Source organism: Delphinus delphis, chromosome 21 (genome assembly GCF_949987515.2).
Source record: "Delphinus delphis chromosome 21, mDelDel1.2, whole genome shotgun sequence".
In the NCBI taxonomy this organism is placed as follows: Eukaryota; Metazoa; Chordata; class Mammalia; order Artiodactyla; family Delphinidae; genus Delphinus; species Delphinus delphis.
Genome location: NC_082703.1, coordinates 26,766,822 through 26,791,516, shown reverse-complemented (window position 1 = coordinate 26,791,516; position 24,695 = coordinate 26,766,822). Strand labels below are relative to the sequence as shown.

The window sequence follows — 24,695 nt, the reverse complement described above, 5'->3', positions numbered from 1 at the left end:
TTGGAGGGAAGTAATGAATTTCTAGCACCGTCTGGTTCTCCTTCCCCGGTTATGCACCATTTCGTTTTTCTCTGTGTATTCTTCTTAAGGAAGGCAGTGAAGGAAGGAGGTTTTCAGATTTAAAAATATATTCCAGAGAAGCTAAATCCTCAGTCTTCCAGTTACTTCGTAGGATTCCTTTTTGCTTTATGTCCTCAAATGTTCAGCATGTGTGTGTTTGATGACAGAGCCTATCTTTTCTCTTCTTAATTGGAAATCTTGTTGATTTCAGAGGAGTAAGCAGAGGTCTTATCCTTGGATTATTATAAAAATTGTATTACTCTAGGGCTACATTTCTGGGATGTTTTTTTCCTATTGTAGCTCATTAAACACTTCTGGGTGTGTGGTTGTATCTCAGCATAAACACAGAATAACAGAGGTAGCTGTCCTGAAACTCAGAGTGCAAAGGCAATGAACTCAAGTTTGGTTTCTTCTGTGAAGATCTTGAAACAGATGGTTGACCACCTCTCTTGTTTAATTTACATATTCTATCACAGGCATAAGGGACGCCCCTACCCCTGTTCATATGGAAATGCTGCCATTTCTAGAGTCATAGCAGAAAGGAGTGGCCTGGTATTGTTTCGTGAGCTTCACTCATGTGTTCCATGTCAGACAGCATTTGAACGCGAGTACATGTTCTGGTGATGGAAAACAGAGGAGCTACTGTCAAGTGACATAAAGTTACTAAAACTGCATCTTGAAGCAGTGTTATGACCTTTGCATAGATAATGCACACTCAATACAACAAAAGCAAAACTCTTGATTATATAGATTCAATTATTCTCTAGCCGTTTGCCAAACAAAAAACTTTCAACAGTTCAGGGCCATAAACTCTTGCTAACTACCCGTGACTTTGATGAACACTAGCTATATTCTGGTTCGATGTAAAAGTTCAATCCTCTGTTAGGGACCATGGAGACATATTTCCAAACAGAATCAACAGTTCTTGAAATGTTAACTGCTCTCTAGTTGTTTATGTGTTTTGGGCCGTTGCCTTTCGTATGATGTTTCAAATGATTAGTATCGTTGGAGTGTTTTATGTAAATAGTGTCAGTAAAATGTAACTTAAAAAGAAAAAACCTTAAACTTTTTAAATTTAAAGAGACAAACTAGGGAAGAGCATTTTAAAATCTTCAGTATTTTTCTATTTTGGAATAACTGTCAACTGAAAAAGATGTACAAGCTAAAAGGTGAGAGTTATGTTTTATTTTTTATTTATTTTTTAATGGAAAAATCTTTTTAATTTTTTAAAATTTTTAATTTTTTTATACAGCAGGTTCTTATCAGTTATCCATTTTATTCATGTTAGTGTGTACGTGTCAATCCCAATCTCCCAATTCATCCCACCACCACCACCTCCCCCTACTTTCCCCCCTTGGTGTCCATACGTTTGTTCTCTACATCTGTGTCTTGGGGGACAAAAGTGAGGACTTAAGCCTGGGACACAGTATCTCAGACATCTCTGAGGGACGGCTCCAAGGAGGCAAGGGGTGGGCGGTGCCAGGATATATAGGAGTTTTTGCAATAAAGACCAGGTATTTGGGACATCAAAAGATTATTGTTAATTAAAGAAAACCAGATATCTCAAGTTAAGGAATTGAGCACTTTTCTATGTATGGGAAGATGCAAGAGTCTGGGCTCCCTGAAATCATTCCTTTGCTGTGCACCTCAGCTCTCTGGGGCCAGTATCCTGTGCTTCTCAACCTGAGTTTCCTCAAGGTGCACCATCGGGGGTGCCTGCAGTGTCTGATGGTTTGATGGCGGGCATTCTGTTTCCATCCTGAGGTCCCTCAGGGCTCTCCCTAGGGGGTACGGTAGTGGCTGAAGGCTACAGCATCCTTTGTTTAGATATGGCAGGCAGCATTTTTCATTCACATCTGTATTACATTCATCATCATTTTTTCTAGTATATTTTAATAATCATTTCAGAATTTTTTAAACGGAGCCACATATGTGGATGTGATGCAAACTGAGCAAAAGGATATGGGTGCAGCGCCTTAAATACGGAAGCCAGAAACAGGAAAAAAAGAATGTGAGTCCCACTCTCAGTGGGATTACCAGCTTTGGGGGAACCCACAGGCTAACCCACAATCACAGTATTGCAGGGATGTGAACTTTAAGGTAACTGGGAGTAAAGTAACTCAGATCTAAGGAGGCCTGGCATTTTTTCTTGATTGGAATCTTGGAGGTGGTGTAAGAGCTTATTAAGTGATGAATGGGCTAAAGAGGCCACAGTGTTGGAGGGAAAAACAGAGATACCAGCCCAGGAAACAGTTTATACAAAGACCTGGAGCTGGGAGAGCCCGGTTGTCTTCAGAAACAGCAAGGGTACAGTCGAGTAGAGGTAGGAATCGTTCATTGAAATAGATGTGAAAAAAAAAAGCATTTGGTCATGTGAACACTTCAGTAATGACTTTTTCACAAAACTCTCAAGCTCTTTGATTATTCTATTCTTGAATCTCAGTGTAGGAAAATGGGCGTTGTGCATTTCTAGAAATACAGTTCATCCGGTGTTTTTTTTTTTTTTTTTTTTTTTTGCGGTACTTGGGCCTCTCACTGTTGTGGCCTCTCCCGTTGCGGAGCACAGGCTCTAGATGCGCAGGCTCAGCGGCCATGGCTCACGGGCCTAGCCGCTCCGTGGCGTGTGGGATCTTCCCTGACCAGGGCACGAACCCGTGTCCCCTGCATCGGCAGGCGGACTCTCAACCACTGCGCCACCAGGGAAGCCACATCCGGTGTTTTCATTGGCGTAGAACCGATGGTCGCGTCATCAGGATGGGTCCCCTCAGGCTTGTCCGACCCATGCATTGTAGAGTTTCCATCATAAAGACACGTGGAAAGGAAGGCATTTTTTTCGGTGAGAATAAGTACCTGGAGATACGGACATTTCTTCAGCTACCTGGGCACAAGTGGTGTCCTTCTGTGTTTTCTGAGGTAATATTTTTATTTTCATGACATCCAGAAGAAGACGACTGCATCAACCTTTCATTTACTTTGGTAAATATAATCATGATCTCTTTGACTTCTGCTCCGAGGGTTACATCTCATTGAACTGTATACCAGACCAAGCCACCTCAGCACCGTTATCCCCAGTTTGTAATAGTTATTGCTACTGGTACTTACGTGAAGAAAGGCCTTGTTGATAACCTTAATATTCGGGATTGGAGGCAATGAGCAGGTAAACTTCCCTGAGGATATAAAATGTTTCTGGTCAAAGGAACCCCATGGTTTTGCAAACAATCTTGAGTTGTCTTTTTCCATTGATTAAAGAAAATTGGCCATAAACCCTTTAAAAAAATCAGATAAAAATAAAAGAGGGCTTCCCTGGTGGCGCAGTGGTTGAGAGTCCGCCTGCCGATGCAGGGGACGCGGGTTCGTGCCCCGGTCCGGGAAGATCCCACATGCCGCGGAGCGGCTGGGCCCGTGAGCCATGGCCGCTGAGCCTGCGCGTCCGGAGCCTGTGCTCCGCAATGGGAGAGGCCACAGCAGTGAGAGGCCCGTGTACCGCGCGCAAAAAAAAAAAAAAAGGGATGTAGAGATGGTCTGGGCAGATAGGACCAGAACCCAGTCGTGAAGACTCTTTTCTGCCAAGATAAGAAAGTTTATATTTTCTTATTTTCTTGGCTGCCACAAAAGTAAGTTTATATTTTATTTTGCAGGCACCGAGTTTGCCCAATGTAGTTAAAAAAATGTTTTGGACAAAAATATTTATATTAAAAATCATTCTTGCTGAAGTTTGTCTACATACAGGTCACAGAAGCAAAGAGATTTATTTCATCTTTGCTATTTGTAACTAATTAAAATAACCCAAACCTGACCTCATGCTTACATATAATGAGAGAATATATGATTTGCTATACTATATAACAGATTTAGGATCCATTTATTATTTCTAAAATATGTATTTTATATCATACATATTTTTCTTAGAAAAGGCCTTGTGAAATTGGACCTCCTGTCACACCATGCAGCTGTTTCAGAGAATTTAATTCATTATTTGACTTTTTAATTTAAATGAAGAGAATCAATAAAACACTGCCCCCAGGGCACAATTCCTGTTCCCTTCACTGTCTTTTAATGTTATTAGAGACAAGTTCCCTTTAGCTAAATATCTCAAGTATTTAGAAAGGAATTGGGTATGTCAGCCTTCATATAAGACCTTAAGGGTTTGCATCTTTGAAAGCTGGGGACGCTTCCTGTGGCCTTGAGATGCCCTTCCTTAGGTGGGACGTGTGCCGGTGGTCCCCAGAGTCGGGGCAGAGGGCCTGCCTCTTGGGCAGCTTCGCTTTGATGTCATCCTTGGTGCAGATCTGCAGGCCCAGTAACCTCCAGCCAACTGTGACGTTAAGCTACCATATTTTAAAACTTGGGTGAAACTCCTGAAGCCAGTGCCTCCTTTAACATCCTTCCACAGGTGAGCTCAGAGTGTGGTCTCCTGCATCCCATCCCTGAGTGCGTGGGCCACTCGGCGAGGTAGTAAGCAACACACAGGTGTTTGCTTTCTGCCTCCTTAATATTCAGGTAGAAGACCACCCAGGAAAGCCCTAAGCTCCGATATAATTTGCGAAAAGCCCTGTTGGTTGGCCAGCATCTTGCGGGGATCCAGGAATAGAAACAAGGGAGGATCACAGAGAGCTGATGGAGGGTGTGGAGCTTGGGGACAAGCACGGAGTGGAGTGAAGCTCTGGGACACAGAATAGATCCAGCCGTTATTAAACTGCTTTCCTGTTTGTTTACTTCTCACTTCTGGTGGTCACATCGTGGATCATGGAACTGCACAATCAATGCAGAAACACTAATTTTCTAGCACCCTGAGTGGGCCGAGAGATTCTGAGTTTCCTGATTCACGTTCATGGAGCCCAGTAGAATTTACTGTCAGCAGAGGGCTGAGATGCTGGATGCTTTTTTAGGGACCTCCATTTCTCTGACACATTCTCTCTTTCTGCATAATGCTTCATGCTTTTATTAAGTCGTAGTCAAATGACTTGTCACCTACATCAGGGTACACGATTTGGGGTCTTCCCTACTCGTGAAATGCTGACTCGGCGGAGTTCTCTTCTGATTCATTCTTACAGGATACAAAGTGCTCTCAGAGAAGTCATTTCTTGAAAGTTGTATGTTTAATTGGAATTAAACAAACATTATTTATTTAAATTATGCAAGTTAAAAATAGCAGCTGCTGAACATTTCTAACATACTAAATTGAACAGTTTACTTACTGAGGATGTTTTATTCTGGGTCTGGCTCTCCCTGGTAGAATGTAGACTCAGGAAGGGAGCCTCTGTTGTGTTCACGGGTTCGTCACAAGGATCTAGAAAAGATCCTTAAATGCGGCACACCGTAAGTGCCAATAATATCTGTCAGTTGAATGGCTAGTTCTTAAAAAGCATTTTGTTGGAGATTAAGAATGCGGCACATACAAGCGTCTTACTTTGGTTTTATTTACTGGATACTTACAGAGCATGTACTATGTGCTGGGCATATGTTATAGATATACTATAATCTATATGGTTCGTTAGTTTGATATTATTTGAATTTTTAGTCACGTGTATGGGCTCATATATAATTAAATTAGCTAATACAATGTCTCTTAATACATGTATGGGTCATCTATCACTTTATTTCTTTATCTACTTGAATATCGTTAATAGCTTTTACTAAGATAATTAGTTTTAGTAGTGATCAATATTATAGCAGTTTTCCCTTTAGCATTATATGTTATAAATGTATATGTACATTTTCATCTCGTATGATAGGATTTCAACACACAAAGCCCATGAGGAGATACGCATCTATAATACTGGCAGTGAATACTCAGATGTAACAGAACATCCAAAGGGAGCCTTGTTTGTACTGGACTGGATCCCATTGGTCAGACATGATGGCCGCCTATATGATGACGATGGCATTGATCTGGCAGAAAAAAGCTACACTTGTGTGCACGGCTACAAAATCTAAATCTAAAAAGCGCTCCTTCTAGAGCTGTAATGTCAGGTCCTGGATGTATGTCATAAACCACAAAAAGAACAGATTGCTGGAGATGGCCGTTGTCAATAACATTTATATCAATTCAACAGGTGACTGAAATGGTCGCCCTATTTCGAATGGCTGGTTGCTGTACATTTATTTGTAGTGTGTGTGTTTTCATCCATCTCTGGCTCCCTTAGAAATCTTGTAGAATATTTATTTACATCTCGGTGGCCTTACCGCCCACTTAGTGCTTAAGAAAAAAAAAAAAAGGTCAAATGAAAATTTGTCGGCGGCTCTCCACCCTGGGGCATTCTATTTAGAGGTGCCCACATGAGATGCCTTCATCTTGCCAGCATCTGTTTGGTCACTGTGTTTATCATGCAGTTACTCTGAGGAAGTGAGTCTTGTGCAGACCTCTCCTGTAGCCCGGGATGCCTTTCCTCACGCCAGCCTTGCCAAGTCTGGCATCCTTCTGGTCTCGGCACACGCCGTGAGTCTTCCCCTGGCCTCGAGCAGTGTCCACTTCTTCTCCTCTCCTGTTTGGTCCTCCTGGCTTCGTCTTTATCACATCAGTCGTCCTCCTCTATCCTCGTTATCCTCATGCCGTCCTCCCGACTAGAAGGGGAGCTCCCCGGCCAGACAGCAGAGGTTTTTACATCCCAGGACTAAAATTAGAGATAATTAAGAATCTCTATTAGTAATTAATGGATAATTCATTCACTTTGCCAGTTCACTCAGAAGTTGCTGAGTTACAGAAAAACTGACCTCCCAAGATACAGGATGCAATTTCTTCTAAGTGGAAGTACCATTGAAAATAAATTTGATTAGTGAAGGTAACTAGCTGCAGAGCAGATTACTCCTTTTCAGATACTAAGCAACTCAAGAGCTAAGCTGGTCATGAGAACAGTTTATTTGGTAAGAAGCAAAGGCTAAGATCATTGATAATCGAAAATCTAGATCTAAGGTCATTGACTATCTTATACATTTTTGGAGGGAGCTATGTAAGCTTTACATAGCTGGGAAGGGTAAGACTGACAGTCATTTCTGTGATTTATTACTGTTACTTATATTTCTTTTACTTTTTATCCCTTTTAATTTTCAGTACTTCCAAGTTGAAGAATTCCTCACATTTTAAAGGTAGCCTGTCTGTGAAGTCAGAATTCCACAGTCGTGTTTATCACTTAAAATGACTCCAGGGCTTCCCTGGTGGCGCGGTGGTTGAGAGTCCGCCTGCCGATGCAGGGGACGCGGGTTCGTGCCCCGATCTGGGAAGATCCCACATGCCGCGGAGCGGCTGGGCCCGTGAGCCATGGCCGCTGGGCCTGTGTGTCCGGAGCCTGTGCTCCGCAACGGGAGGGGCCACAGCAGTGAGAGGCCCGCGTACCGCAAAACAAACAAATAAACAAACAAAAAACAAATGACTCCAGTCTCATCTGCAGTGCTGGGTTCCTATAAGTCCTCCTGTGGGAGAATTGAGGTTGAGGGATTTTCCACATATGGGGGAACCCTGGGAGTGAGCAGATAGGCCTGCTAAAGCCCATCTTGTGCATTTATATTCACAATAATTAAGCAACAAAGATAACACAATAAACAAATAATAGGTGGCTGGCATTTTGCACATCATAAATTAATCACAATGGGCCTTGTGGGATTAATTTTCGTTTTTGCTTTTCTTACTTAGTAGAGGCTGGTTTTATCTCTTTCCTCCACGCTTCAGTGAGAAGCTTACATATTATTTTGTTACTGCAAATGTTAAACATACTAAGAGAGAGTTGTTTCGTTTTTCCCTTTCTGTCCAGTCACCTAAATAAATGATGAGTGATCCCTGCCTTTCTGATGTTTGCATCGATCATGCGATGCAGGATGTTCTTTATCTTGGAGCTTTGGGTGGTCCCAAGTAAAGAGAATAATGGGAATGGCTGTGAGGATAAGTACACTTTATTTGAATTTCCGTATGGAGGAATACGTATTTCCCCAGTTCCCTCACTTGTAACATCAATTCTTCTTCGGCATTACTGATGCACACCCCCTGCCCCCTGCCTACAACCCCACCCGTAATTAATCCTGGACAGTTCCAATGCCCAGATTGACTTTCTCTTTCTCTGTCTATCAGGGCAAAAGCCCTCTCTCCTTCTGACACATCCCCCTCTTTGTTTCTCTTCTAAAGCCTCAGCTGCTGCTCTTTCAAATAATAACAGAAATAATTAGCAATTCTCCAATATCAAAACAGAGATTCCCATGGTTGAGTTACATTTCACAAAAGGAAATCTGTATAGTCTCTGGAAAGTGAGCCTTTCAGGAGGGGACAATCCAGGCAGAATGAGTAAACACATTTGCATATTTTTATTAAAAAGCTTAAATATCAATTACTTTATTCCTCAAGTGTTTACTATATTTATAGAACCAATATTTTACTATTTTGCTATATTTATATTTTTACTATTTACTATTTTACTAAGTTTATAAACCTAGCATAGTAAAAAAAAAAAAAATTACACCTTGTAAATCAATCCTACTATTTTTTTCAATGTTAGTCATTTGAAGTACAAATAACATTTATTGATCATTTTTTTCCTAAAAATTTTATTTATTTAGACATTAAATAACCAAGCCAGTTAGTTGTATATGACAGCACATTTTATCTCCAACTAATACATGGTGATTTTTTAAAATTCCAGTACCATTATTTTGGTGGCATCTGAAATTACATTGAAGTCTTTTCGTTTTAATGTTTCTCTACTAACATTTTATATCCATTACAATTCTTGAGATTATTAAACATGAACTGACTTTGACCTTTAGTTTTAGGAAATAATTTATATAAACATTTTATATAATATATTAACAACGTTTTGTCTTCACAAAGCTGATATGATGTGATTTTGGAATGTTTAATGAGCTTAAAATATGTATTAGATCAATTAATAGGTAGTACTGTAAAACTTGTAGGTATAAAGAGGGATTTTTTTCTTTTTTTCTTTCTTTTTTTTTTTTTGGTGGTACGCGGTCCTCTCACTGCTGTGGCCTCTCCCGTTGCGGAGCACAGGCTCCGGATGCACAGGCTCAGCAGCCATGCTCACGGGCCCAGCTGCTCTGTGGCATGTGGGATCCTCCCAGACCAGGGCACGAACCCATGTCCCCTGCATCAGCAGGCAGACTCTCAGCCACTGCATCACCAGGGAAGCCCCGGGATTTTTTTTTAGCTTAGGAAAAGTTATTTGAGAAGACTATTGAAATCTCTCAAGATACCAGCAATGGTATTATGGAAATTGATTAACATGTATTCATTTGAGTGAAATAATCTTGTTTTCCAAGCTAATTTTATTCAGCTCTCGAATAAGAAAACTGCAGAGTTTTAACTAGTTGAATATATAGGAGATATTCTTTTCTCGAACTGCTTTTAAGTAGGTGGGCCATGTTTTTGTTATCATCTAATAATATACGAACGAAAAAGCAGTTCTGAATGAAAACTTTTCATTTCTCTTAATAAGTCTGTGGATTTAAAGGAGAAATCATGGAGCTCAGGGTACAAATGCACACACATTCTATACATTACAATGTATTTAAACACACCCTTTCTAAATAGTTGTTGCTGCAGATAAACAGATGTTGATGGAGCTTCTATTTTCATTATTATATGTCCAGATAAAGAGAGTTGTCATCTTAAATGACGCCTTACAAAACTCCCAAACATTTACTATGCAAACACGAGAATTAACATTTACTAAACTTAGTCGTGTAAGGCACCATTGTCGGGTCCGTTCATTACATAATTAATCAGAGAAGTTTCCTAATCTGTGTTTTATGGTCTGGAAGGAAAATCAGTTCCATACATCCAAAATCACAGCATACTAGGAAGAGTGATGAATTTTATAGGTGTTATAATGGTCAGCATTTAGATGATTTCATTCACCAGGGCATAGACTAAACTCTTAGAACAAAAAGACTCCAAAATACAGCAGCTGAGGCTGAGAAGAAGTTTACTTCTCTCTCTAATGCAACAGTGTAGGGGTGGGAAGGAAGTCCAGCTTGGGCAGGTGACTCCATTCCATATGTTATTTACTCAGGCAGCCATTCCTTAAATTCCTGTCCTTATCTATGCGGTTGTAGGCAGATCAGCCCACCAACCCCTCTCCAGTGTTCCAGTGGAGAGAAGAGAGAGCAAAGGGTAGGCAGCTCCCTTGCAAGGAATCTGCACGTGGCACCCTTCACTCCCCATCACATCTTCCTGCTCTGGATTTCATCATCTGTCCCTGCCTATTTTCAGGAGAGATGAGGACACGTGATCCTCTCTGTGTGGCCATATGTTCAGCTGTCTTTGTCGGTTCAGGCTGGTATAACAAAGTAGTATAGACTGGATGGCTTGTCCACAACAGGAATTTATTTCTCTGAGTTCTGGAGGCTGGAAGTTTGAGACCAGGGGCCAGCGGGGTCCAGCTCTGGTGAAGGCTGTCTTCCAGACTGCAGCCTGCTGACTTCTAACTCTGTCTTCACATGGAGGAAGAGGGTGAGGCTCTCTGGGGTCCCTTTTATCAGGACACCAATCCCATTCATGAGGGCTTCACCCTCGTGATCTAATCACCTCACGAAGGCTCCACCTCCAATTGCCATAACCTTAGGGGTTTGTATCCCAACCTCTGAGTTGTAGGGGGACACAAACATTCAGTTCCTAACATTAGTTAAAACTTGGCGGTGGTAGGGGGAGGTCCGTTCTAAGAAAAGAGGGGAGCTTAGCTATGGAGAGACCACTACCAGTCTGCCACAGTGACATGTCCATACGCAGATATAGGACTGAAATTCAGCTCTGCGGTGATCTTCACGGGAAATTCCACGCGGGGTAAGGGGAGCCTCCGACCCCAAATGGAGAGTTGCAGCCACTCTGGTGAAAAAAACCATCTCTCAAGCCTCTTTGTAAGATTCTTAACATATTTGTAATGTAAATAACAGAAAGTTAGCAAGTATGTGTTGAATAAATAAGTCTTCTGATCTATAAATTATCCTCTATCATAATTATAGTAACTAATTTCAAGCCTCATCAATAATTCACCCAACTTTTAGTAAAAGTTATTGATCATTCTAATAAAAATTAGAGACTTCCAACCTTCTGGTTCCCCATCTAACATAAGGTCCCAAATATTAATCATGTCCAAGTGAAAATCTAGAAGCCCTTGCACATCCCTTATGCTATACATGACAAGTTATCTGAATGTAATTTGTTCTTATATAATGTGGTGAGCAAAATATGGACCATATTGGTATTAGAGATCCACCTGGTTATGGGATGCTGCCTGTCAGAATTGATTGCCTACGCGCCATTCTCTTTATATTCAGAGAGTGCCTTTAATTCTGCTCCAGCATCTTCAACCTTGCAGCTTCGTTTAGCTAACTTACGCTATGGGGCTCGCTCAGCCCTCTGGTGTCAGGCCAAAATTTAAAGAAACTGCCTAGTCTGACTTGACTTTGTCATATATTTTCTTGACTCTCCAAAACCTAGATGAATTTATGTGCACGGATCCACCAAGTTTGGCGTTGTTCCCACAAGACGTTGTCCACAGGAGGTCTGCTCACAGCACAGGTTCCCAGTGAGATCCTTTTGCCCTTGTTTCTGTCTTTTTTCTTCCTGGTTCTCTCTTTTAAAAAGGCTGCTGTAACTCAGGGCACTACACTTCAAAACAAATAAAGAGCAGGCTTCTAGCATCTTACAGGAGTGAGTGTTGTAGGTCTCTGTATGTTAGCTTAGGTCACATGACTCCTGCAATGTCCAGGGCCTTCCTTTCCTGTCCAGAGCACATGAGTCCTCATTGATGTGAATGGAGATTCATTCAGGCTTCGTGTAAAGGCAGGCTTGTATTGGGCTGGCCAAAAAGTTCATTTGGTTAGCGAATATGTTGTTCAGTGAAGTTCGTGAAAATGAAAAATGTCTTTTATTTTTACTTAAACCCAAACGAACTTTTTGGCCAACGCAGTATTTATTCCTGGAGTGTTTGAAATTCTCTTTGAGATGCAGGATCTTTCCTAAGATGTTAAGAATTGTCATCTTCAGATAAAGATTCTGATTAAGATAGATTCCACTTCTTGGGAATTCAGAATTTCCCACCCAACCAGTGTGTGCATTCATTCACTCATTCAGTGATTCATTCATTCATTCCATACAGCGTGTATGAAGTCTCCACTATATATTAAGTGCTATTGCAGGTGTTGTGGCTACAAACGTGAATCAGAGAACTAGTAAGCCTTCTCTCCTTCAACTCAATTCTGGCGTGGAATAGATACCAGTAAGCAAATGAAATCATTTAAAATTGTTGTAGTGATGGGAAGAAACTAAAACATGACACAATAGAAAATACTAAGAGGCAAGAACAGAGTTCTTTTAGGTCAGCTGAATGAGAGAGCTTTGAAAAATGATGGTGATCAAGCTGAGACTTGAAGGATAAGAAAAATCACGTAAAGGTCTGGGGAGGGGTGGAGGGGGCAGTAATCTGAGCAGAGGTCATAAAGCTTGTGCCGGCTCAGGGGAGGGAGGGTGTGTGCATCCTCTTCAAGAACCTTGGGGAAGACCTGTGCGGCTGAAGCACAACGAGAGGTTTAGGAGTTACGGTCAGAGGAGTAGCGAGGGGCTGGGCCACGTGGGTGTTGCAGCACCTACTAAGGGGTCTGGGTTTTATTCTGACTTCAGTAGGAAGGCTCTCAGTAGGCGCGGGCCTGACCTGACTGTGTTGTAAAAAGGTCCCTTTCCGTGGTGCCGGAAATGGATGGAAAAATGCACAGGAGAAGGGGATAGCCAGAGGGATATTGAAGAGGTGTGTGTGTGTGTGTGTGTGTGTGTGTGTGTGTGTGTGTGTGTGTGTGAGAGAGTGAGAGAGAGAGAGAGAGAGAGAGATAGTACATGACAAAGAAGCATGCTTTAACCTTTTCCAAGAGACTTTCTTTTTAATAAAGCTTGAGCTCTTTATATGAATTCAATCATGGAAAAAGCTTTTAAGTTCAAATGAATATGAAAATCATAAATTAGTAATATACCAATGCCTGGTAAACTGAAACTGCTTGTGTCCATAGCTTTAATTTAAGACTATTTTTAGAAGGTAGGTGCAGGCTCCCATAGAAGAAAAAGTCAATCAGGTTAGACTGAGTGACAGCCAAGAATTTATTAATTGGAAATAATAGATAAAGCCATATGACTTTTAGAAATCGTTAAACTCCTTTCATTATTTTCTGTACAAATGTATGTTAAAATTAAAAGAAGTGCTTTTAATCGCTATAAAACCTATGCTATGTATCTAAATGAAATTATAGAACCATTATTTTAAATCATATCTACTTCCGTGTACAGGGATCTAACGTGTGGACTTGATTTGAATTACTCAGACGTATATTTTTCTATGCACTTCGTAAGACACACGTGTGGGTGTGTTGTGTACATGTACATGAATATAGGCATAAACATCCTAATGTTAGAAAAAAAACGGGCTTCCCTGGTGGCGCAGTGGTTGAGCGGCCGCGTGCCGATGCAGGGGACACGGGTTCGTGCCCCGGTCCGGGAAGATCCCACATGCCGCGGAGCAGCTGGGCCCGTGAGCCATGGCCGCTGAGCCTGCGCGTCCGGAGACTGTGCTCCGCAACGGGAGAGGCCACAACAGTGAGAGGCCCGCGTACCGCAAATAAATAAATAAATAAATAAAAACCAATCAAGCAGTGCCAAGAGCCTGAAAGAAACAGTGCGTGGTCAGGATGTGGAAACGCCATCTCTTGTAATGGCTGAAAATTACCTCTGCGGGTAATTTACCCTTTGTATTTTATAGGTCACTTGTGTTCTCATGTTTTATTTTAGTCTTTGAATCTTATAGTTATTGCTTTGAGTACTGTTGTCTCTTTAAAATTATTTCTGCTATAACTCTCTTCCTAAAAGTAATTTGCTCTTTTCCTAAGTCACCACTAATAGCATGAATATTCTTGAGTTTGTTTCATTCTAAAAAATCTGCCCCCTGTAATCTGCACCCGTGTCCTGGGGGCCCTGGCTCTCTTGGGCCGGGCTCTCTTCCCCTCGTGTTCAGCTCGGCATTTGGACTCCAGCATCAGGAGCCTGTCAGATGGCTCCAAGCTAGTGATCTCCACCTGCTGCTAGCGCTTTCCATTCATTGGCACTAAGGCAGCGCTATTTTAAATTATATTGTCCTTGAAACCTTCGATCTGCTCATATCATGCACAGCTGATAAGCTTTTTGTCTGCCTACCCCTGCAACGATGCTCTTCCTTTAGAATAGTTGGAAAAAATAAGAGTCTTCATCTTCCTTCTTGCTCGTGAGATCCTTAGTGCCAAGCTGCTCGCCCACTGTCCCCCCAGCCTCCCAAACCCGGCACCCCACACAATCTGGCCCTGACCCACCTCTCCAGGGGCCCACTGGCGCCAGTTATTAACGGGCTTTGCCGGTGATAAACCCCTCCTCTGCCTTTTGTCCTGTTCCTCATTCTTGGGGCGCTGAGGGTGCAGACCCCTCTTCTGTAACTGCTTCGTGCTGATTTCAGTGTCCTCATACCCTGGGGGAGGGGCAGAACCTCTCCCCAGCAGCCTCCAGGTGAGTTTGATTGTCCCCAGGGCTCCTCATTGCAATGAAAGGTTTAACTGTTTGTTTGTTTGTATTTTTTACTTCCCTGTGGGATCTGAAACTAGTCCTATTTAATATGTAGTTCATGGAGGTGTTTTTTTTTTTTTTAATTTCCTGGAATATACCTAAACCTTCAGGTTTACAAGAAAAGCTGTTACCAGAAAGCTTTGCATTCAGGGTACCATGTGGCAGTAACAGAGAAGGTGAGAAGGTAGTGGACAAGAAAGGGTGTGGCCTTTCTAGCGATGCCAGTGGGCCCCTGGAGAGGTGGGTCAGGGCCAGAAGGTGTGGGGTGCCGGAGTTTGGCAGCTGGAAACACTTGCTTAAGACCATCTCCGGGAATTGATCCTGGCCAGAGGGAGCTGCTGCGTCTAAGGTGACACCTGTCAGTGTGTGTGTTTGCGGGGGGGAGCCTCAGCTCATAACTGGGTAGTCTGCTGGAAGGGCTATGGCCTCACCCCAAGTTGAGACAATCCGGAAACCAACCCAAACCCAGAGCTCCCTGGAGGATGGTCTGAGGCTTTGTCATGCTTTGTCATGCCCTGCAGCTCAGTACCTTTCTCTGCCCAGCCCTGCTGCCTCTCTTCCCCCAGCCCCACCAGGTAAAGTGCGTGCACCCAACCCCCGTGTCAAGGGTCGGCGTCCCAGGGAACCAGGCTGTAGCTCTGCGATTGAGGCCTAGATGAAGGGAGGCTTCCTGTTGCTCAAACCTGTAGCATCACCTGGAGAATGCAGTTTCCTGATCCCTCCCTCTGGAGGGGTCGCCGCCCTCAGGGACATGACTGCAGGTGAATCAAGCTGAGCCCCTTTTATGGTTAAGAATCAACATAGGCTTGCTATGTCCACCCTTTTAACATTGTGAGATAACCCTCTTTATCCTTGGTTATATTATTTTGCATTAAAACTGTGTAATGGGGCTTCCCTGGTGGCGCAGTGGTTGAGAGTCCGCCTGCCGATGCAGGGGACGCGGGTTCGTGCCCCGGTCCGGGAAGATCCCACATGCCGCAGAGCGGCTGGGCCCGTGAGCCATGGCCGCTGAGCCTGCGCGTCCGGAGCCTGTGCTCCGCAACGGGAGAGGCCACAGCAGGGAGAGGCCCGTGTACCGAAAAAAAAAAAAAAACTGTGTGATGTTAACATAGCAACTTAAGTGTTCTTTTGATTAATGTTAGTATTCTTTTGATTAATATTTCTTATTTTACTTTTGTTGCTTTGTGTCTTTAAAGGACGTTTCTTGGCATCAGTGTATCACTGCCTTTTTAAAATCCAATCTAATAATCTCTGCCTTCCCCCCCCCACGTGTCTAGTTAACCTGTTTGATCTTTACCTTCTTCAAGACATAGAATACAATTATTATAACCATTTTAATGCTGTTGTCTACTAATTCAGCCATCGGTGTCATTTCTGGCTCATTTTTTATTCTTCTTTTTCCTCATTATGGATTTTATCATCTTGCCTGTTGGCATGCTTGATTGGGTACCAGATATCGTGACTCTTAATTTGGAGGGTGTTGGATATTTTTGTATTCCCCAAAAGATTTTTGGATGTAGTTAAAGTTCTTGGAGCAGTTTGATCCTTACAGGTACTGCTTTTTCAGGCTGCATGAGGAGTGAGTCAAGTTAGGAACCTCGGGTGAAAGTGTAAGTGGGCGTTCACTCCTGGGTTGTGCCAGGGATGATCCTACAGTTGAATAACCCAGGTAGTGAGAGCCCCTCAGATTCTCCATGCAAGGCCCCTCACTAGCCTCACCCTACTCTGATCCTGTTGCTTGTAAGATTTCTGACACGTGACGCAGGCAGCATTCACTCTAGAGTGTGTTTTCCCCACTGCTGAGCTTAGAGCCTTCTCAGTACACTAACTTGTGTCCAGTGAAATGATGGAGGTTTTTGTTCTCACTGTTGGGAAAGGTATTCTTCTCAGCCCTGCAAGCATCCTGGGCACTTTTGCTTCTAATCCCTCCGTAATTCTTTCACTAACCTTGGGTCATTTCTTTCCATACATGCATTAGTAAGAACTCACCCCATATTCAAGAGGGGCCCTCTGTAGGTCTCTGGAGCTCTCTTCCTCCTGTGAAATTTAGCTTCTCTGACACCCCGGGGCTCTCATCTCTGTCTCAACTCAGGGAGACTGTCAGACTCAACCTGGGTTTCTATTCCCTGCACCTTTGGTCCCTAACTCTCTCCAAGAAATAAGCTGGAGAAATTTTAGGGATTCTCATTTAATTCCCATCTCTCAAGGGTCGTATTCCAACACTGACTGATGTCCAATGCTTTGAGAGCCATTTTAAAAAAATAAATTTTGATTTTTTTTAAACTTCATTAAAGCAGGAAGGTAAATCCGATACCTGATACTCTAACTTAGCCCATAGAAGAAGTGTTATAGTGAGATTTTTAAAAATTTGAATTAATAAATGAACTGTGACTCAGAAAGAGTTTAGAATTGTTTTCTAGAATCAATTTAATTCAATTTTGTTAACCATCCCTAGTGGTATTTAATGTAACACTTAACCTTTCGAATGGGTCTTACTGTCCTTGTTATATGGATATCATGGATTAGAGAGTAAACAGAAGCATTATTTAGCGTGGGGCACAGGTCATTTCGACCAGTTCCTGAGTGGTTGCTGGCTTCTTTGCTCTCATTAATCTGATATCTACCAGGGCTTGTGGTCATGTTTGTTTCAATGTCCTTTTCAATTTTTAGAAATACTCTTAAGTCATCATTATATAAATATTGGGCAACTTGTAATCAACTGAACATCCATTTATTGAGTGTAAAGTTCACTTTTGAGAAGAAGAAAGATGGTCATAAAAAACTGTATATCTGGGCTTCCCTGGCACAGTGGTTGAGAGTCTGCCTGCCGATGCAGGGGACACGGGTTCGTGCCCCAGTCCGGGAAGATCCCACATGCCACGGAGCGGCTGGGCCCGTGAGCCATGGCCGGTGACCCTGCGCGTCCAGAGCCTGTGCTCTGCAATGGGAGAGACCACAACAGTGAGAGGCCCGCCTACCACAAAAAAAAAAATTGTGTATTTGCTTATAAGTCATTAATGAAAGCATTGGGGATCTACCTTGTGGCGGAAGTATAGGTAAATTTACCTGAGAAAATTAACGTACACGGAATTTTCTCTTCAGCAATTCAGTGATAATTGAAAAGTTCACCTGCTGTTATTTCTTGTTGCTGTGCTCCTTTTTGTATGTCAATCACTTACGCTTAATTTTCACCTGTTGAATTTACCAGGCATCCATTCTTCCATGATTGCTTCTCAGCTGGACTCCTAGGCTCTGTTTGGTCTTGATCTTAACTTTTGGGCCATTTTTCTATTTTGTTTAATCGTTATTCCCTCCTCCCCCATTAACTTTGGGTATTCCAGAAGATTTACATCTGGGGTCCCACTTATTTTTCTTTTTTCTTCCCTCCATTGTTACTCGGTAAATCAGGAAACTTAGGAACTTTTCTGGTGGTCACCTATTTTCTTGTAACTCTAGGGTACACCATGGAGACGGTGAACAGGCTTAAAAACAAAGAGCATAGTCACGTTCACAACTGAACCTACTAGTCTGCATCTGTGGCCATCATGGCCATATTCACACATCCTATTTTCCTGGGTCACCATCATAAACTCTTCCTCTTGTTGCTGTTTCTTCCTCAGTAGTTAACTCTTGATTTGCCATTTAGTTCCTTGATCATAGATTTACCGTCATTTATATCTGAATTGATGCCTGCGTTGTTTGGGGTAGTAAAGGTTCAGCTGCTCATAGATCCAGGTTAGTGATGTGAAAACAGTGTCTCCCTTACACTTCAAGATATAAACCAATGAAAGGTCAACCAGAAAAATTAAAGTGTAAGACCAATAAGCTCATCCCAGGGGTCACCTGGCCATACATGCTTTATGCTCCCCGAAACTCAGCTCACACAGTCAAAATCATTTTCCAACAGGCATTTTTGTGTTCTCACTTCTTATAAGATTATAATGTCTTACAACTGCCGTTCAAAATCTTTTGCAAATCCAGCCTCTAAGATTTCAAGTCCCTCTGCCAACTTGTCATTTTCTTGTGTTAACTTTGTTACGCCGTCCCTCCTGACTCCTTTCTCCCCTTCTGAAAATTTACCTGAGAGCTTGAAACTTATTTTTAAAAAACCATGTAATAATTTTGCCTTCAGTTTTACCTGAGGAAACATCGTAACTCTCCCAAATCCTTATATTCCTTTTATTATATCAAACAAAGCTCTATTGAGAACATGACAGATTTAATGGCATTTTATTATCTTTATTTCTTTTGATGTTGACAACAGTTTCATAAGAAAGTTTATTGTAGTGCTGAAGGGCAGAAATGCTGCATCCACCATGTGCAAATCCTGTCACCAATACTTGCCAGCTGTGTGGCCATGAGAAAGTTGCTTAACCTCTCTGTGCCACAGTTTCTTCCTCTCTAAAAGGGGGATAATAATGGCACTGACTTCATATATACTGTTAACATATATAAACCACTTGAAACAGTGTCTGGCTAATAGCACCTGCTATATAAGTGTTACTAATTATTATTACATTAGAGCAGGAATAATGAAGTTGAATTAATATGGCTAAAAACTGGAATGTCTTTCTCCTTTGCTTCCGTTTTTAATGACAATGGTCTTATTTTAATGACTATGTTCTTATTTTAATGACAATATAGACTCTAGCAGACTCTTTCTAGTTTTGTTGCTTCTAAAATTGGTATATATGGGAACCGCTGCATACTTTTACATTTGTGTGATTTCCGTAAAGTCCACATGGTGCTTTAGAACTGCGAAAATAAATTTGAAATTGCTAATATATATTGAGCACTTATTCTCTTCCATGTTCCCTGCTAACTGTTGAATCTGCGTTACCTCATACATGTGTCACAGCACACCCTGTTGCTAGGTTTTATTTTTAATTCCCCTTGTCAAGACATAGAGACTGAAATTTAAGTAATTTGTCCAACATTATACGGTCTGTTTCTGGAGGAGAAACACAAGTCTGTCTGATCCTGATCCACATAACCCACTGTGCCGGGCACTTTTCTGTAGCCACTTGTCACTCCTGCATCCTTCATTTTAAAATGATCTTTCTCTCTTCTGTTTGTTTTTTTTTTTTTCGCGGTACGCCGGCCTCTCACTGTTGCGGCATCTCCCGTTGCGGAGCACAGGCTCCGGATGCGCAGGCTCAGCGGCCATGGCTCACGGGCCCAGCCGCTCCGCAGCATGTGGGATCTTCCCGGACCGGGGCACGAACCCGTGTCCCCTGCATCGGCAGGCGGACTCTCAACCACTGCGCCACCAGGGAAGCCCAATCTTTCTGTTTTAATTTGGCCAAACCTTACCACTTCCCACCTTGAAGTATAATTAAAACTCCTTATACTTAAAACACTTCCTCTTTGAGTTCTTCTCATCCAGATCCTGTAACTTTTCAGGCATCTACACAGCATATCTCCCGAAATGTTGTTCTTCACGTGGAGAAAGAGACTTTGGAAGTGGATGGCATTAAATTTCTCCCCCGCCCCTAAGAAATCCTCCTTGCACTTGTCACGTTAACTGCTGTCTCTGCATCTTCTTGTCCCACCAAACGGCCACGATTCAGAGAGTCAGGACAGAGAATAAATGTCAGGTTTCAAGATTTGAAAATCTAGCTTTCAAAGCATTCCGGAAGATGAGTACAGTGGATTGTTGTAATCCTTCCCAAAGGTTTCAGGAGGGAGCGGCGGGCAGTCTGTGGACAAACACATCACGCATCCGTTGGTTTTATTTCCAGGGGTGTATGTCAGGTGGGTGTTTGAGGTTTTATTTCCTTAAGCTGCAGTGAAACTCCTGGAAAGGCCAAGTGTAAACAAGTAGTCTGACATTCACCCTCCGGGGAACCAGTTTCCAAATGCACTTGCCTAATGAAATTTCATTAATTGTGTACATCCTGTTAAAAATGCTGCCCTTCCTCTGATGAATTTCAGACTTCTGTCCGCCAGCCTTTTGTCCCATTTCCTGATGAATATTAGTGACATATTTTATTTTAGTATCATGTTTCCACTTTTCTTCTGGAAAGGGATTTGACATGGTATCCATTTAATGACTGAAACAGTTGGGTCAAAGGTTTGATGTGATAGCCTGATTAAGTCATTGAATTGTGACCATTTGCACTTGCCAAAGCAGAAGTGTTACAGAGGGATTTTCAGTGAGCCTAATTGGAATGACAGCCTAGGTTTCAAGTCCTGGGTGTACAAACTTGGCTTCGTGGGGTCTGATGGGTGGAAACCTGCCGTGAGAGGAAAGCAGTGTGCCGAGAGCTCCTTTCAACATTCTTTCACATCCACAAGTGTCTGCACTGGGTGCCTGATTCCCATCACCCTAATAGGAATTTCTTGAAGCATCTATGAGGAAGAGTGTACATTACTTCAAGGAATGATTAAAGCAAACTAAATGTAGAGTCCAAGTCAATTCAATAAATATTTACTGAATACTTAATGTGTCCTCATTGCTCTGGGAGACACCAAGAGACCGTCACCATCTTCGGGGAAACTGGTTGAAAAGTTGGTTCAAATAAAAATGGCAGAAGTGACAGTGGGGTTGAGTTTATTTTAAATTAGTCTTGTCCAGCCACTGGATTTTCATGTCTTGGCATTTTTTTTGTGTGTCTGAGTCATAACTCTTTGTGTAGACCTATAATCATTTTTGTCCATTTTTCACAATTTAAGATATTTTGAGGGCTTCCCTGGTGGCGCAGTGGTTGAGAGTCCGCCTGCCGATGTAGGGGACACGGGTTCGTGCCCCGGTCCGGGAAGATCCCACATGCCGTGGAGCGGCTGGGCCCGTGAGCCATGGCCGCTGAGCCTGCACGTCCGGAGCCTGTTCTCTGCAACGGGAGAGGCCACAACAGTGAGAGGCCCACATGCCGAAAAAAAGAAAGATATTTTGATAATGTCTTAATGAAATGGCTGATGCCTTTTTAGTATTATGTGCGTGTTTGCATTTTCGTGTTTGTTTGCAACTAGAAGTAAATGTTTTAAATCATCCTCAGTTACTTCTATTCTCTTGCTGATATTGTTCACATTAACATTATTTTCCTAAATCATAAGGTTGGTTGAAATCAAAATTTTCATTCTGGACAAGGAAGAAAAACACCAAAAGCATTCATATTCACATACTCCCCCCCAACCCCATCTGGTTTTCTCTCTCTGTTGATGATAGAAATTCAGCGCATGTCTCACGTCTGTCTCTGATTATAAGGTCCCTAGCTCAGGCTAGCTGTTGGGCATCCCGGATCATAAAATAAAGTGATTCTCCAAGATAGAATTGAAAGTTTTCTACCTTAGGAAATCATAGACAGTTAAATTCCAGACAGTTAAACATGTTTTCAAACAACATTTTAAAAACAGATGTATTGCCTTAGGGATGGTGAATGTGGAATGAAAAACAGAATTTCTTTTTTATGAAAGACCCATAGATGATTATAGAGTATACTGAATTATTTTCTATTATGTTATCAAACAGGTTTTTGTAGACTGTTTTCAGAAATTATTTTCTAAAAACTAGAACTGAGCAAGCTGTGACTATATAGTGATTTCATAAACATGTCAGTAATATTAAACATCTAAATTGTAGTATTTGTTTTCTAAGTGTTTCTATATAGTTTAGTTTGTATGTATTTAATACGAAAATAAAATTAATCTTGGAAATCACTGAAATTCCCTCCCTGTTCACTGGGAAATGTCTATTTATCTCTCTGTTTGCAAACAAAGAAAAAGTGTTCTGTATTACACATATATAACAAAATGTACCCCTATACCAATGCAAAAAATTGGATACAGAAATAGAATAATTTTGTTCATTTGGAAATACTTTTTTTGGAAAATCGTTTCTTTTTTAAATGGTAGGATCCTTGGTGTATTTGAATTCTACATAATAGCAGCTAACTTACTGATAATATGCTAAATTTAAACCAGAAATAGGGAGACAGTAGCCGACAATCATCAACTTCGTCTATTCAACTTAATGGTGCCTCAATTAAGTTCAAAAGTACGTTCTATGAGTGTGAAACGGCATCGTGTCCATTAGGTTTCAAGGCAGTTGAATTAGACAGAGAAGCCTGTCAATATGAAAGGTGAGGAGGCCAAGAAAGACCAGGATCAAGGCTATCTCACTGAAATGCAAGGGAGACAGTACTTGCCTTGTCAAAACGGATACTTAAAACTTTGTTGTGGGGCTTCCCTGGTGGCGCAGTGGTTGGGAGTCCGCCTGCCGATGCGGGGCACGCGGGTTCGTGCCCCGGTCCAGGAGGATCCCACATGCCGCGGAGCGGCTGGGCCCGTGAGCCATGGCCGCTGAGCCTGCGCGTCTGGAGCCTGTGCTCCACAACGGGAGAGGCCACAACAGTGAGAGGCCCGCGTACCAGAAAAAAATAAATAAAAAATAAAAAAACTTTGCTGTGACTCAGACACTCCAAACGCATAGATCCTTACAGATGGCTTGGAATATAATAGTGGTACAGTTTTTGTAAAAGTCTGATAGATTAGCAAATGACAGCTTTAATTTATTATTTAATTCAGTTGTTTATCCATCAAACATTGATTGAACACTTATTACAGGTGTGTATCAGGCAGTGCTGGTCCTGGAGGAATAAGGAAAAATATGGCATGGATATTCATTCATGCTGTATTTCTGTTATTTTTTCAGATATCTATATTCTGCTGTATTATCTGATTTCTAACTATGTGGGACTGTAGAATCTCATAATTAAAAAAATAATCTAGATGTCCTTTAGAACACTGAATCTAAGCAGAACTGTATCTTCCCCTCTTAACAAAATCCACTTACTTACACTTTTTAAGTATTTCTTTACAAAAGTACTAAATTACAGATTTTACAAAACACAAATCCATTTCTCTGTTTAATTTTTCGACCAAATTAAGATAATTTTTGTCCTAGATTTGGTAACTTTAGTAGTTCAAAAGTGGTCCATGTCTTGTGATATAAATTGATCTCAGTCGAAAATCTTCCTTTAACTTCTATTTCTTTCTCCTCTTTTTTTCTCCCAATAGTTTTACCCAGCCACACATGTGGAAATCCTGGAGAAATACTGAAAGGAGTTCTCCACGGAACAAGATTCAACATAGGAGACAAGATCCGGTATAGCTGCCTCTCTGGCTACATCTTGGAAGGTCACGCCATTCTGACTTGCATCGTCAGCCCTGGGAATGGAGCATCGTGGGACTTTCCAGCCCCGTTTTGCAGAGGTAGGTGCTGTACAGGGAGGGTGTGTGATGAGCTGACACCTGGACTCAGCAAATGGCTTTGGAATTGACACTGGAAAAGTTTCCACTTAACGAAAGCAAGACACATCACGCTGGGTCTTCCCATGTCAGCTCGTTCTGTTCCCTAAAGCAATATTGTACGTAACCTAAGAAACCATGACTGCACCCTGTGAAGTCAATAACAAATTTAGATATGTTCCTTAAACATCCAAATTTTTCTTCATCCTGTTTCTCAAACCTTGTGGACTTCTCCCTATTTTTATCACTTACTGTCATAGCATTCTGAGATTTAATACACACATTTATGGCCTCCTTGCTTTGAAGTTTCCTTTTTTACCTTTTTCTCATTAAAAACGGCAGATACCCCTTGATAATTAAATTATACCATGGGAAGACTCTTGCAACACTCTCGGGCTTTAGAGATAGACCATAAAGGATTGCACCAGTGCAAGTGTTCCTCGTTATGATTTGTTGCAAGATTAGAATCAGTTTTCTGGAAGCCTTGTGATTTTTAGTCTTTTCTGTGACATTATTTTCCTGATCCAGTAACTTGAGGAAAGGGCATGCTTTGACTCTTAGGTTTTGATTTTCCTAAGAAAAAACTCACTTTATGGTTTCAAATGTAACAGTGTAGCTTACATTTATTGAGTTCTTAATGTAGTTCAGAAAACGTGCTAAGTGCTCTACCTGAATCGTATCGCTGCATTCTCACAAAACCCCACTGAAATAATAAACACTCACACTCATTTAACAGGTAAAGAAGCAAATTTTAATTTTCAAAAGGTTCCAAAAGATAGCATAGGATGAGTTAAGACACAAACCCATG

General features: G+C 41.8%; 1 protein-coding gene across 1 annotated transcript in view; it reads left to right on the top strand.

The window, feature by feature from the left end:
* Positions 1-24,695, top strand: part of CSMD1 (CUB and Sushi multiple domains 1) — a 1,741,289-nt gene that overhangs the window by 842,030 nt on the left and 874,564 nt on the right. Inside the window, exon 4 of the mRNA XM_060001344.1 lies at positions 23,657-23,851. Coding sequence (XP_059857327.1) covers positions 23,657-23,851 — 195 coding nt within the window. The remainder of the gene's footprint in view (positions 1-23,656; positions 23,852-24,695) is intronic.